Source organism: Corvus hawaiiensis, chromosome 18 (assembly GCF_020740725.1).
Source record: "Corvus hawaiiensis isolate bCorHaw1 chromosome 18, bCorHaw1.pri.cur, whole genome shotgun sequence".
In the NCBI taxonomy this organism is placed as follows: domain Eukaryota; kingdom Metazoa; phylum Chordata; class Aves; order Passeriformes; family Corvidae; genus Corvus; species Corvus hawaiiensis.
In genome coordinates, this window is record NC_063230.1 from 6,739,218 (window position 1) to 6,752,467 (window position 13,250).

General features: G+C 42.7%; 2 protein-coding genes across 5 annotated transcripts in view; one reads left to right on the forward strand and one right to left on the reverse strand.

Annotated features, from left to right (window-relative positions):
• Positions 1-476: 476 nt before the first annotated feature.
• Positions 477-8,968, reverse strand: SNAP29 (synaptosome associated protein 29). Its single transcript, XM_048322939.1, has 5 exons — positions 8,563-8,968; positions 6,967-7,163; positions 6,688-6,773; positions 5,601-5,705; positions 477-4,565 (listed from the first exon to the last, which is right to left on the reverse strand). Exons 1-5 carry the CDS (start codon positions 8,770-8,772, stop codon positions 4,408-4,410), a joined length of 756 nt encoding a protein of 251 aa, XP_048178896.1. The 5' UTR covers positions 8,773-8,968; the 3' UTR covers positions 477-4,407.
• Positions 8,969-9,189: 221 nt separating this feature from the next.
• Positions 9,190-13,250, forward strand: part of PI4KA (phosphatidylinositol 4-kinase alpha) — a 54,695-nt gene continuing 50,634 nt past the window's right edge. For 2 of the 4 annotated variants that reach the window (XM_048322437.1, XM_048322438.1), the window contains exons 1-4: positions 9,324-9,411; positions 10,561-10,729; positions 11,434-11,550; positions 12,686-12,779. In XM_048322437.1, coding sequence (XP_048178394.1) covers positions 11,452-11,550; positions 12,686-12,779 — 193 coding nt within the window. In that variant the 5' untranslated portion in view covers positions 9,324-9,411; positions 10,561-10,729; positions 11,434-11,451. Of the gene's footprint in view, positions 9,412-10,560; positions 10,730-11,433; positions 11,551-12,685; positions 12,780-13,250 lie in introns of all 4 variants that reach the window. The other 2 variants (XM_048322436.1, XM_048322439.1) reach the window with 2 other exon arrangements.

A 13,250-nucleotide genomic window follows, 5' to 3' on the forward strand; every position in this document is an offset into this window, starting at 1 on the left:
TACAGTAAGAACCTACCTGAAGGTCAAGACATTCAAAGATTTTTCTACCATCACCCAATTTGGGACCACACAAATATCACAAGAAGGTTTTCAAGATGGTTTGTATCTTTTTTTGCCTTACACCTGTTTCACCTGCCTTGTTCATGCATACATCCAGTTATTGATATTCCTGATAATACCAAGCACTATGGCAAGGTTACTTTTTAAGCAACATCTGGAATTATTTTATCATCAAAAATAATTTTTTTGCAAAAATAAATGCTGGTTTACATTCCTCTCTCAGGATCTAAGAGGATCTGCTCAAGAATAACATAGAAATGTCATACCCTCTTTTTATTCTTAGAAAACAAAACCCACCAGCTGCAAACTTACGTCCATGCTAGCACAAACCTGATAGAGTAGGTCCTGCATTTTAACAGATATTATGAAGGAAAAATATCAACGAAGTTGTAATAAAAAAATAAATGCAACAACTCTTTATTAACAACAAACACCTTTTATTTACTGTCTTACCATTCAACACTCATTCCATTCAATCTCTTAAATTGCTGAACTACAGTTCAGTTTAGCATTTAAATAAAAGAGAATGCAATTTGACTTGTACAAAAAGTGTTATACCTGGGTGGCACAGAATTAAAAGTTCTATTTTAAAAAGCCATAGACACAAATAATTTTAAATCACACCTGTGATTTAAAAATTAAGTCCTATGTATTTCAAAGTAAAAATTAACACATATCCTCCATATGTTGTTATGCTTGTAAAAATGCCTACAAAAATCTGTTTGTTCAGAAGGCAGAGTGGTTGGAAAGTATCTTCTATTTCACCATTTAACAAAAGACATCACAAAAACTACTAAGCTGCAAAATATTTCAGGTGAATTTCACACATTAAAAGAACTCCTGACACCATTGTGTCCCAACAATTTCAGTAGGGCCAATACAGCCAGCACAGCAACAGAATCTGTGTAGTATGGACTAACATTCAGCACATATCATTTGTTACAAGATTTAATTCAATGCTCAGGAAATTTAAAATTCAAATACACCTAGGAGTCTAGTCATCAGATACTGGTTATTCCCATTTTTTTCCCTTGCTGCTTTTAGAATTTTTTGTCTGTGTTATGAAGGGTATATACTACTTCCCCAGTGTTTAAAATCTCTTCAAAATTGATTAGCAAACTTTTTGAGAAACTGACAAATTGCCTTTTATAAAGAATACTTAAAATATTTTTTTGCCATCTTCTTCTGACCTTATTAAACTTCTACCCAAGCCAATAAAATTAACCAGAGCTGTTTTGCTGCAAGAACACCAGCTTATATGCCAACATGAATATGTAGGCAAAATAATTTATTTTACTACATAAGTGCAAATTAAACTTCTTCTGAAAGTCCTGGACTCTACACAGTTTAAGTTTTTCAACAGTATCCAAGAAGAAATAAAATGCCATCTCAGGAAACACTAAGTAAAGCTACTCAAGTAAATCCTTCATTACACATGCAAACTGGCATTTCCTGGAAAAGCAAAAATCATGTGGTTATTTTTCTTTAAATTTCGTTTTCCTGTAGGATGGAAAATTATTCCAAGAGAAAAAAAAATCATCACTATTACAAAATAGTGGTGTCTCCTCATGTCAGTTATGTTTGTTATCAGCAAAAATCAGTGTGAAAGCAGACACAAGCAATTCAGTTTGTAGCAGAAATTCTTTTATATCCATGCACCATCTTTTTCCCCCTGCAAAAGAAATCCAGTGTGGGAAATGATCCTTTAAAACAAGGCCATTAAAACAAAACAAAAGTAATAAAGAGAGCAGGAAAACCTAAGCAAAGGCAGGCATACATTACTGAGGCAGTGAATGGGATTGTTAGAAGACATGAGAAGTTAGACCTCTGTATAAATTCCACATGGCTGAAATCCTGGGTTTCTACTCTGCTTGGATCAGGGCATTCTCAAAGCACAAACAGGGATTTATTTTTTATTCCCAAAGCAGAAATAGGGATTTATTTTTTTATTCCCCTTCCCTGCCCATGTTTTTAAAGGCACCAAAGATATCCAGGATGCAGTGAACATTTCATAAAACCAATACAACTACACATTTGCTCAAAAACTTGAAGTTATTTTGTGAAATAATTTAGACTAAAAAGGGAATAACTTACATCAGAAAGGCAGTACGCTTCACCCTTAAGTCAACGATTTTTGCTTGGATTCAAGCTCCAGACTTCTTGCTACACATAACACAACTGGGTCCTCCAGTGACATTTTTCCTCCATTTGCCACACCTTACTCAAGAAAATCTCAGTGTCCATCCTTGTTATCAGAGTCTTACCTTAGCAGTAAAACACTGAGTTGTGACAGTTGCTTACAGGTGAAGGCAGACTTCACACTAAAAGGAGTGTTATTAAAACAAGTAAGAAACAAAACCAGGTATAATAAAAATTTCAATCTTCCTTCACTGAGGTACTTAACATATGAATACTAACAATTGCATAATTTACTAAATAAATGTATCAACTGTCTTGAGACATCAAATCATATAATTAACAAATATTCTAACAAAGTAAGAGAATTAATCAGGGTATAAACTCAGACAGTAAAATGATACATTAATATTAATAGGCTATTTATAGTTCTAAATGAGCATAAATGATACAAACTGAAAAATTAAAAAGCAATTAAAGGTACTTAATAGCTCTTGAAGTTTTATGTCCCTGCAAAACAGATTTTTTGGGGAGGGATTGAAATCAATGCCATCAGTAACAAAGGAAACAAAGGCTCACCTAAAATCTAATTCACAACTCAACCCTGCTAGCAATGCCAGGAATAGTATTTTTTCCACAATACTATGTCCATTAAGTGTAGTGGTTTTAGTGATTTCTTTTTCTACAAGTGAACTTTCAGGAGACAAAGTAAAAGAAGAAAGTCTCAAGTTCTCTTATCTCCTTAACAATTGGATGCACCTTGTGGCAAGTGAGCTCAAGGTAACAAATCCCTTGAAAAAGGAACAAGGGGGGTGTGAATGGGACATCTGTGAAGGGGACAAGCTTGATAGCACAGAACACCAAGGTCTTTAATTCATAAGGCAATGTGGCATTTTCAAAAGTAACAATCTCTTCCTAGCCACACACTGTCACTTGTGATGTTCCAACACTGACACAGGTCCCCTGGCCTCTCCAAACAGGAGCAACTTGCTTGTTTTCAAGACAGACAGCAAGTTCTCACTTGTCTCACTGTCATGTCTTCAGGCTGGAGCAGAATTTTGATTATTTTGTTCTACAGTGACCCTTACAAAAGAACAAAACAAATTGAAAGGCCCAAATTCTAGCTGGAAGACTCAAAAATGGTTTTGGGCTTTTCCTCATTTGCAGGAATTTTTCATACCTGCTAAGCCAATGCAGATGTATGTGAACCACAATGGAGTTTCTTAACAGTCACATTACTTAGCAAAACACAGCATCTGCTCCATCCCTAATCAGATCTGAAATAAATGCTAAAGAACAATCTTCTACAATCTGTTTGTGCACTATCAGATCAACTCTCCATTTCTAAAATGGAAGCTATTTTTTCAAATAACCACCTAAATGAATAAGCTGAGAAACAGCAGAAAATTAAAAACAGATGGTGACCATTTCTGCAGAAGAATCTTCAAGAGCACATACATTTAAGTCCTGATTTTGTTACCCAAACTTTTTGGGTCACTGTCAATGAACATTTCTTGCAGACCATAAGATACCCTTAGAGATCTTTACTGACAAGACTGTAAAGGCAATAGTATTTAGTTACCCAAACATAAAAACCACAATTTGTGGATGCACCATTTGGGCAAAGTCATCTTAGGAAAGGGAACGCACACAGGATATTACCATAACTGCATGACACCCTTGATATTTTACAACTTCCACAGAACAGCTTTCCTTAAGCTCCAGAAATGCCACAGAACAGTCACTTAAAAATATTTTTACAGCTGGAAATCAGCCTTTTTTCAGAATTTAACATATCTGTAGGTAAACAGAATTAGCAACATTTGCTCCGAACAAAGCAGCACATTCTGTTCCCCCTGCCCGTTCCCCAAAACAGAGGCAAAAATGCAGTTCTTTTTCTCATCCCAGGCCAAGGACACCGCAGCTCTGTGGAGTGCGAATTCCTCTGCGCACATGACGCAGTTACACAACTGAGCAGGGCATCCTGACCCAATGCTGAGATTTTACTCCACATGCCCTTTTCCTGTGTAGACTAAGAGGAAATGTAAATTATTGTGCTGACTTAAAACTACGTAATTTTAATGACAACAAAACCAGTAACACAGCAGAAAAAAAAGAGAAACAGACACCACCCAAGATTTTTTAAGAGATCGGTTGAGATGAGGCATTCAGGATGAACCAACACTGGACAAAAGAAATTCTAAAAATCCTTTAAAGTTGTCGGACTTTCCTATCAGTGTTTTTGATGTTGACATCCAGTGTCTCTACTTTCTTTGTGAGCCGATCCAACATGTCATCCTGCTCTTCTATTTCAGTCTGCAGGCCAAGAGCAAGGCTCTTCAGGCGACTCAGCCCAGAAGACATCTCATCTGTCAGGGTAGAGAGGGACCATAAGGAATCAAAGTACTATAACACATACTGTTTAAATGGACACTATCAGGATTCCTTCTTCTCCAAACCCCTGGGTTAGAAAACATTAAGATACAATTCCTCAAGTCTTGAGCGTTCCTCTGAAATAGAGGAAGGACGGATATATTCATACTTGTACTGTTACTACCAGAAATGGTAACTTCCTTCTTTCTTACATTATAACGGCAAATGCTTAACACCAAATTGGATCTTTATCAAATGACATACCCTGTAATGTAGTTTTTACCTTTTTTTTTAATGTATCTCATAGAAAATTTGGTACATATTTTCTCTGCTCAGCATTCACAGTATGCTCACTAGCTCAATTGTTTTTCTTTAAACTTCATGCAGAGATGATATCAATGTGCTGGAAATCTAAGCAGTTATTTATCATAGATGAAAAACTCCCATTTCCAGATTTTCTAATTGACCAAAAGGTGATTATTTCATTGCATGATTGAATGGTATAAATGCTTCTTGAGGTTAGTAAGTTTTCCACAGCTTGTGAATAGAACAAATGGGCTTCCACTAGATCTTATGACTGACTATTTCTCTTTGATTTATTCCTTTCTGATTTTTTTTCAATCTCTTCTTTCTAGGTCAGCTACACAGTGACACATGTAAGCAAACAGGCACTTTGTCTATATGCTACAGAACAAAGGAAGGCAAACTCAGCTGAATGGTTTTGAGAAGTAATAAAAGAAATGCAGCAAATCCACAAATTAAATATTCAGTGCCTTTCAATTCTTCTATTTTTGGCAAAACCTGTTTATTTCAAAAGCTGTGCATAGCTTTAAATTATTTGGGTTCAAACTGATGTACCATGTGGATAGTTTTGAAATGCAAATACAAGCAAATTTTTTTTTAAATTATCATCAAATTTTGCATGTTAACTAAACAAAAAAGTGTTGGCAATATATCACTTAGTAATTTTATCTGGTTTAGGAGTCAAAAATTCACAATTGTATGACATTAGCTTCACTTTCTTCACTCACCTAAGTTGTTATCAATCTTCTGGTGGTAAGCTCGCAATTGTTGGTTCTTTGGGTAGGCATCCCTTTGCACTGAAGAAACTAAATCTGCTTTGTTGAAATCATTGTCTGTTAAGAGTACAGAGTACAGAATATTATATAATGAAAAAGCTTGTGAGAAGAGGCTTTGAAGTTTTAGAACGACTGTTAAAAATTAGTTTGAACACAGCTGCCAGGTAAACGCATAACCAGAGTATCAGGAGTAGTCCAGCACCACTGTCTATAGGCCAGCTTTCAAGATGAACACTTAAGCTACAATTATTCTCTTTTGTGCTGCCACTTGTAGTTCTAGTAGGGAGTTGAGAGAGAAAAGCAAACCCAGCCCGCCCGCGAACGTCCAGGGGGGACAAAGAGGAGGGACGGTCACCGGGACCCGCAGGGAGCCGCCCCAGCTGAGGCCGCCGGAGCCGCTCTGCCCTCTGCTGGACAGACCTCGGCACTACATGGAGTGGGATGGGGATCGAAGTCCCCAAAGCCTTCCTTACTCACACAACATCATCGATATCCTGCTGCTTTCCCACTCTTACTGTGTTAAATAACCGAGGCTCACTTCATAAAGAAACAATTATTTGGTATGAAAAAGCCCTCACAGAAGTTAACGGATTGAGAGAAGGAGGAACAAGGCCAAACTCCATACACCACCTTCTGAGAATCAAGAAATGACTTCAGTATGAAGGGTTAGAATCCATGTTTGAAATAACAAGGAAAATGTATCTGAAAACTACGACAAATGATGGTTAAAAGGAGGACCTCTGAACTTGTAACATTATGGCAAACCTGGGGAAACCCTGTCTGCACACTGTGTACACTCTCAATGCAAATATAAGCACTGGATGTGTTTAGACTTTAGTAGTATAACATCTTCGCTATGGATATAAAGAGTTTAATAGAAACAATTCCCTAGAATTCAAAGCATGAAGGCTGGGATACAAATCTCAAGATATTAGGCAGCAATGTAAGTCAGCAGCTGGGCAGGCTGAAGAGTCTCTGCCTTCTGCAAGTTTGCCCCACATGAATGACAGGCGTTGAGTGTAAAATAAAGTTAACAAACCTGAATTATCTAGCTTCCTTAAATTTGGATGGCTTTCCTGGTATTTTGACTCTTGTTCTTTACTAGACGTCATTGCTTCTTTTAACCTAGTTAAAAAAAAAAAAAAAAAAAAGAAAGCATTGCTATTGACCTTGGCATTGAAGAAATACGGTAGATAGACCATCTCAGGAGTTCACAGGAATTTGAAAGAATCAATAGATGTTTTATATTCTGATTTTCTGGTGACATTTCAGAGATGCTGTGGGAGACAAGTCCCAGATAAAAGTTTATGTTACTTGCCTGCTGTTAGTATAATATTCAGGGGCTCCATTCTGCTCTGGCTTGCTCTCTGGAGGTTTGGCTTTGAAGTAGTTTACCAAGCCCCCCCAAACACTCTTGATGCTGTTTATGTGCCTTTGACTCGTCTTCAAGTCCTGGTCCATTTTATCCACCATCTGCTCCGTGCGCTTCAGTGCCTCTCCCTGACGGATGAGCTCCTAAGAGGCATTGACAGAGAAAAGCAGATCATAAAGCCAGGATAAACTGAGACATCAAAGAATTAACAGATACTCTAAAGAAAAAATAACAATGTTCCTTCATCTGTGCAGACTGTTTCTGAGGGCAAACAGCTTCTTCTTTCAGTCCTCTTCCTCCAGGACATTTCAATCAAGAATTGCTTGTCAGCCACAGCATTAACCAGCTGTAAAATCCTCATCTCTGCGACGTGCCAGCTTCCTGGCACCTACCACAAACAGCATCCAGGAGTTTTCTGCACTGGCCTTTTGTCAGGCTGACATTTGCATCTATGGCTGATCACCACATGGGTGATGAGGAAATGCACAGGTTTATGGCAGGGGAATGAGCAAGCAGGACAATTTCTAGTTACGAACAGCACCTTCATTGGGAAGGGATTCTATTTTCACCTTACTGGGATGTCTCTGATAATTTACAAACAGAATAACCAAAGGAAATAAACACAAACGTAATTTCTTCAGGCTTCAGGAATATTTCAGTTAATTCTAACACTGCAGGATTTAGGAATTTTTATATGTACAAGTACATTATTTTCTAATTCAGCAGCACAAACACTATTCCAAAGTAATCCAAAGATTAATGCTGGAAGGAAAGTTGCCTGCAGCTACCACCAGTGCAAAACAAAGAACTTGTGTTCATATTCTTGCTAAACTCTGCGAAATTTTAGCTGAATTTTCTTCTTTTCTCCCTCTCTCAATAAAGCAGCAAACACACAGACTTCAAGTTTTACCACAGGCCCTGTGTCAAGCCTGAATTCTTGATTCCTCACTTGTGATTTCCTGGACAAACAAATCACGAGTCTGAAAATTCACAGAAGTCCCACCAAGAACCCTCTGAGCCTAAGGACTGGCTGCATCTTGGGGATGCTCTGGGGTTAATTTAGGCAACCACATCACCCAAGGACCATCCCATGAGCAGGTGACACAATAGACAAATGCTGAAACAGGGCCTGAGGAATGAAGGAAATGATTAATCACGGTGAACCGAAGCACATCACAAACAACTAACAAGGCAGGCCCTTCATCTAACCAAGAGGACTGCTGAAAACTTTCTAGTCAGATAAAAATTAGTAAGAATGGTTGAAAGGAGCTGAAGACACGGCCGAGTCCCAGCCTCAGACAGACAGGCTGTAACTGGGATTTTTCCCTCAAAACCTAAACGCCACCACCCAGAAAACACAGGGACAGGCTGCCTGGAGAACACCGAGTAACCCTAAGGAGGAACTTTTCGGGAGACTGTCTGGAGGAAGGGAGAACAAGACTCCGGTCCCAGAGGTCTGAGCGAAGGGGGAGCGCTCGGGCCCTGCGGCGGCTCTTCCCCAGCGGCCCGGGGGTGAAGGCTCCGCTCCCGGCCCCGACCCACCTCGGAGGCGGCCACGCCGATGCGCTCAGACTCGTAGAGGAGCGACAGCGAGCGGGTGGTGCTGTCGGCAGTGGCGGCGGAGCGGCGCAGCACCTCCTGCTGCAGGAACCGCTGCCGGTCAGCGCCGCCCGCCCCGCCAGGACCCGCCGGCGCCACATCCTCGTCGTCGTCCTCCGCGAACGGGTTGTAGCTCCTCGGGAGCGCCGACATAGCAGCGCCGACCGCAGGAACGTCCGCGAGGAGCCCCAGCCCCTCACGGACAGCCCCCAAGCCCCTGCCTCGGGCCGCGGCCGCTCCGCTGCTTCCGCCCACGGCACCGAGCGCCGGGCGGAAGCGCTGGGCGGAGCCACCGAGCGCACTCCCCTCCGCGGGGCGGGGCGAGCGGCCGCAGCGGCGCTGCGGAACGGGCGGCTGCTAGGCGAGACCACTGAGACGGGGGGGCGCGGGGGGGATGGTGGCGCTGGGCGCGCCTGCTTGAAGGGAGGGCGGAGCACCGGGCGGAAGTGAAGCCGCGCTAGGCGCTGCCATCTTTGTGGCGTGATTGGTGCGCCGTGCTCCCGCGGGAGGCGCAGATCTCGCGGGCGGGGGCGGGGCGAGGCGAGCTGGCCGGCGGCGTTCCCGCACAACATGGCGGCCGCGGCGGTGGCGGCGGCAGCGGCGGCTGCGGCCACGGCGGCCACGGCGGCGGCGGCCGGGACGGCGGCCGCCACGGCCGGGACCGCCGCGGCTCCCTCCGCGGGCTCCGCGGGGCGCGGGAGTAGCGCGGCCACCGCTCGCGGCTTCTACTTCAACACGGTGCTGTCGCTGGCGCGGTCGCTGGCGGTGCAGAATCCTGCGCCTCTGGAGAAGGTGAGGGGCGTCTGTGGGGAGCGGCCGTCACGGGTGGGGGCTGCGTGTGGGGCGCTGCGTGTGTGCGGACTGCGGGGTTGTCACGCGTGCAAGCCGCGTGTGGCGGGGGGGCCGTGCCGCGGGAGGGGTGGCCCCTGTGTGCACAGGACACACGAGAAACCCGGTCGGCGCCGTGTGTGGCCCCTTCTGTCACTGTTTTTTGTGCTATGTGTGGGGTGTCTGGTCGCCCCCTTGGCACTGTCACGCGTAGGGACCCGTGTCGCCCGCGGGAAGCAGGTCAGGGGCAGCGGGCGTGCCCGCGGGCCGGGAGATGTCTCGAGGGACGCGGCTCTGCCCGGGTGGGGCTGTCTGTGGGCTCTGAGCGGGTTCTGCCCCCCCAGCTTCGTCCTTCTCTGCGTTCGGGGCAGTTAGGCCTCAGGGATGCTCGTGTGGGCCGGCTTGACCCAAAAAGTCGGGTCAGCAGCGCACTCTCGGAGCAAGGAACTGGATCTTACTGCGTGTTCCCCAAGTCTGTGGAATATGGTTTTGTGGGAGTAGTTAGTCTCAACCTGATTAGGGCTGGTTGCTTTCCTCCACGTATCTGGTTAAATCTAGGCGACGTAATCAGTGACGGGTAAAATGTGGGTGAGATAAAGCTCTGCTGAAGGGAGAACTCCCGGGGATCCGTGCCTGGGCAGTGCCCCCGAGGGCTGCCCCGCTGCCCGGGGCAGGGAGGACAGCCTGGTGTGCTGGGACTGGGCACAAAGTGATAGCGTGTCCGAAATTGCATCAGGCAATAATAGTGACTGAATAGCTGAAAAGCACCGCTCTGTGTTGGTGAAAGCTATAGGGCTTGTTCTGGGCCAGCTGTTGTAGTGTTCTTTCCTTACTTCTTGTTCTGAAATGTACCACTGGTGTGGCAATCAACGGTGAATAATTTTTCTAAGCCCTGCTGTTGGTTCACAAATATCCGGGATTTTTTTTTTTTTTCAGTTTGATAGAATACAGCAGGAGTTCAATGATAGTTCATATCTAGCTAAAGTTGCTCACTCATGTTATTGCAAATGTACCCTGATGTGGAATACAGATATCATCAGTCATTTTCCAAAGTTCATATTTCCTCTACTGTATTTTATGTGGCGCAAGAGGATTATCTGTGTTGTGTTACAGGTCTTGTAATTAGGAGGTCTGGCAGTTGAAGGACCAGAATCTTGAATTCCACTGAGCATCCAGTCAATTCTTCTAATCTTCTAGGGAAGTTGCTTCTTGCTTTAGAAATTTCAAGGTGGGGTGTTCAGAGAGTTCTCTAAATAGGAAGTGACTTGGCATTCAAACATAGGTGAGTCAAACATTTATTATGAAGGCCCTTTTTAGATAGTGTTTATTAACTTCAAGGAAATGTATAAGAAGACAACATGCTTGTTACATTTTCCATTTAGTAACAGTTTTCTAGAAGAATGAAGTATTTGGGAGGTCTGATGTATTCTTTAAACGTGTGTTTGTTAAGTATGGAGTGAAGTAATAGGTACATAGTCAGAAAATAATAGTCCTGAAAACTTAATCTGTTATGTTGAAAGGGTTTGAGCGAAAGTCATACACAGGTTGATAGCAGATAATTGTTCAGTGCTGTATATGTAGAAGGCATTGGTGCAGCTGTAACTGAAGCTCCATCTGCCTATTTTTTGTTTACAGGAATTGAGTAAATATAATAAAAGTGCCTGCTGCAGGTTTCCTGCACAGTGAAGTAGTGGAATGAAGGCTTTATCGTACTTCAACATTTTGATCAAGTGTTGAAGAGAACCTTTAAATCGACCCCTGTTATAGTAAAAATGTTTGACATCTACCTGAGATTTTTCTTTTTCTGGTTTCTGTGATTCTTCACTCTTTCCTTGCCCTTGGATGTTCTCAATAAGATTGAGGACTAAAGGAGGGTAATGTGGCCAAATGTCTTCCAGAAGATGGAGAGACCACTGTGCACTTCAAACAAGCTTCAATTTGGTTTTCAATCTTGTTCCACTGTTCTTTCCCTCTGCTGTTTTTCAGGTACAAAAGCTGCTCTGTATGTGTCCAGTGGATTTCCACGGGATTTTCCAGTTGGATGAGCGTCGCAGGGATGCAGTTATTGCTTTAGGAATCTTCCTAATTGAATCTGACCTTCAGGTATTTTTCGCACTTAGGCTACCTATTTGCCTTCAAAGATCTTGGATTAATTCAAGTTTAGTTGTTCAATGAATGAAAAGTTGGTATTTGCTCTTTATGAAATTAGATGAAAAGATCAGAGATAAAGGATGGATGCAGTCAGGAGAGCAAGGAAATACTGATAAGTGTGATAGGCTGTAGCCATGGCACTGCCACAGCCAAACTGCTGCTGTGTTTTCTGGTCATCATGGCTTAAGCAGAGAAAGGAAAGAATATTCAGGAGGATTTGCTTAAGCCAGATGTGTCTTTGCATGTTCTTCCCCACATGCTCCTGACTGACAGGGATGCTCCGGTGCACTCCTGAAGGCCAGGTCTGCAATAGGCCCTTTCATGCCAGGATAAACAGACAGGGCACACAGGCTGCATTGTACACAAGCATCCCTTCTGTGTCTGCCAGCAGGGCCAGGACAAGCTGGTTCTCTTCCCTTTGACTGCTGGGCCTGGTATTGTTCTGTGCAGGGGAGAGGAAGCATGGACACAGTCCCAGGTCCAATGCTATTAGACCTCACTTTAAATTCTTTCACATTGTTAAGGTTTGCATCAGGCCTGAATTGCCTCCTGTTTAGTATCCATGTGCTATGGTACAGCTTGCATGGATATTAGGTACCTTGTTCTTTTTTCTTTTTGTGTTTGAGGTTTGTTATAAGGCAGCTGTGCTGGGCTTTGATTTGCAGGTGAGGGAGCTGAAGTGTTACACGGATGTGCTAAGTGACTTGCATAAGGCTGTGGGATGCATCACATGTACTGAATTGGCACTGGCACTCTGAATTTCTAGCTGTCTTAAAATTATTTTGGGAGCTTGCTGTCAATTAATAAATTGTCTGGGGTTAGGTACTGTTCTGGAACTCTTTTCTCCAGCTTTTACGGAGAATGAACTGTTGTCTAGAATGAAGGGCTTGGATTTAAGGGACTGAATTGGGTTACTTTTATTTGCTTGTTTTGAAATCAGTTTTGCAGTAGTCAAGAAGCCTGCGGAGTAATCATTAGAAACAAGTTCTGTGTGTGCTAATGTAACTTTACCATATCTCTAAAATATCTTGAGATTATATGGTTCAGCTTTTCTTCTCCATTTTGAATAGAATCTTTTCTCCTTTAGCACAAGGATAATGTGGTTCCTTACCTTCTCCGGCTCCTGAAGGGTCTTCCCAAAGTTCAGTGGATAGAAGAAAGCAATGCACGGAAAGGCAGAGGTGATGTTTGGGTTTTTTGATCTTTCTCATGGAACGCCAGCCAGGAAATAGAAATAGCGAAGGTTGTTTGGGACATGGTTCAAGGGGAGCGGAGAGGTCCTGTTAGGTTCTTACTTAGCTCCTGGCTTGACAGCCTTTAGTATTGATTTTCTTTAGAAGCCAAAGGTAGTTGAATAGATCCCTGTTTTCCTGCTTGGCTGCTTTTTGATGAATTGCACTTTACAAATAGTTCCGTGTTCAATATATTTTGTTACTAAACTGGAGAAGATTGTGTAGTAGTTAGAGAAGTGGAACATGAGATTTATATGCTCTACTTTTAGCTCTGATGCTTAGTTGCTGTTTAAACCACTTCATTTTTTGCTCCCTTAATGCCTCTTAAAATTAATATAAGAATACTTTTATATAGTATTATATAATTAAAGTTTATTTGCAATTAGTTGAAAGCCTGGGAAAGTTTTTAATTATTCTTAT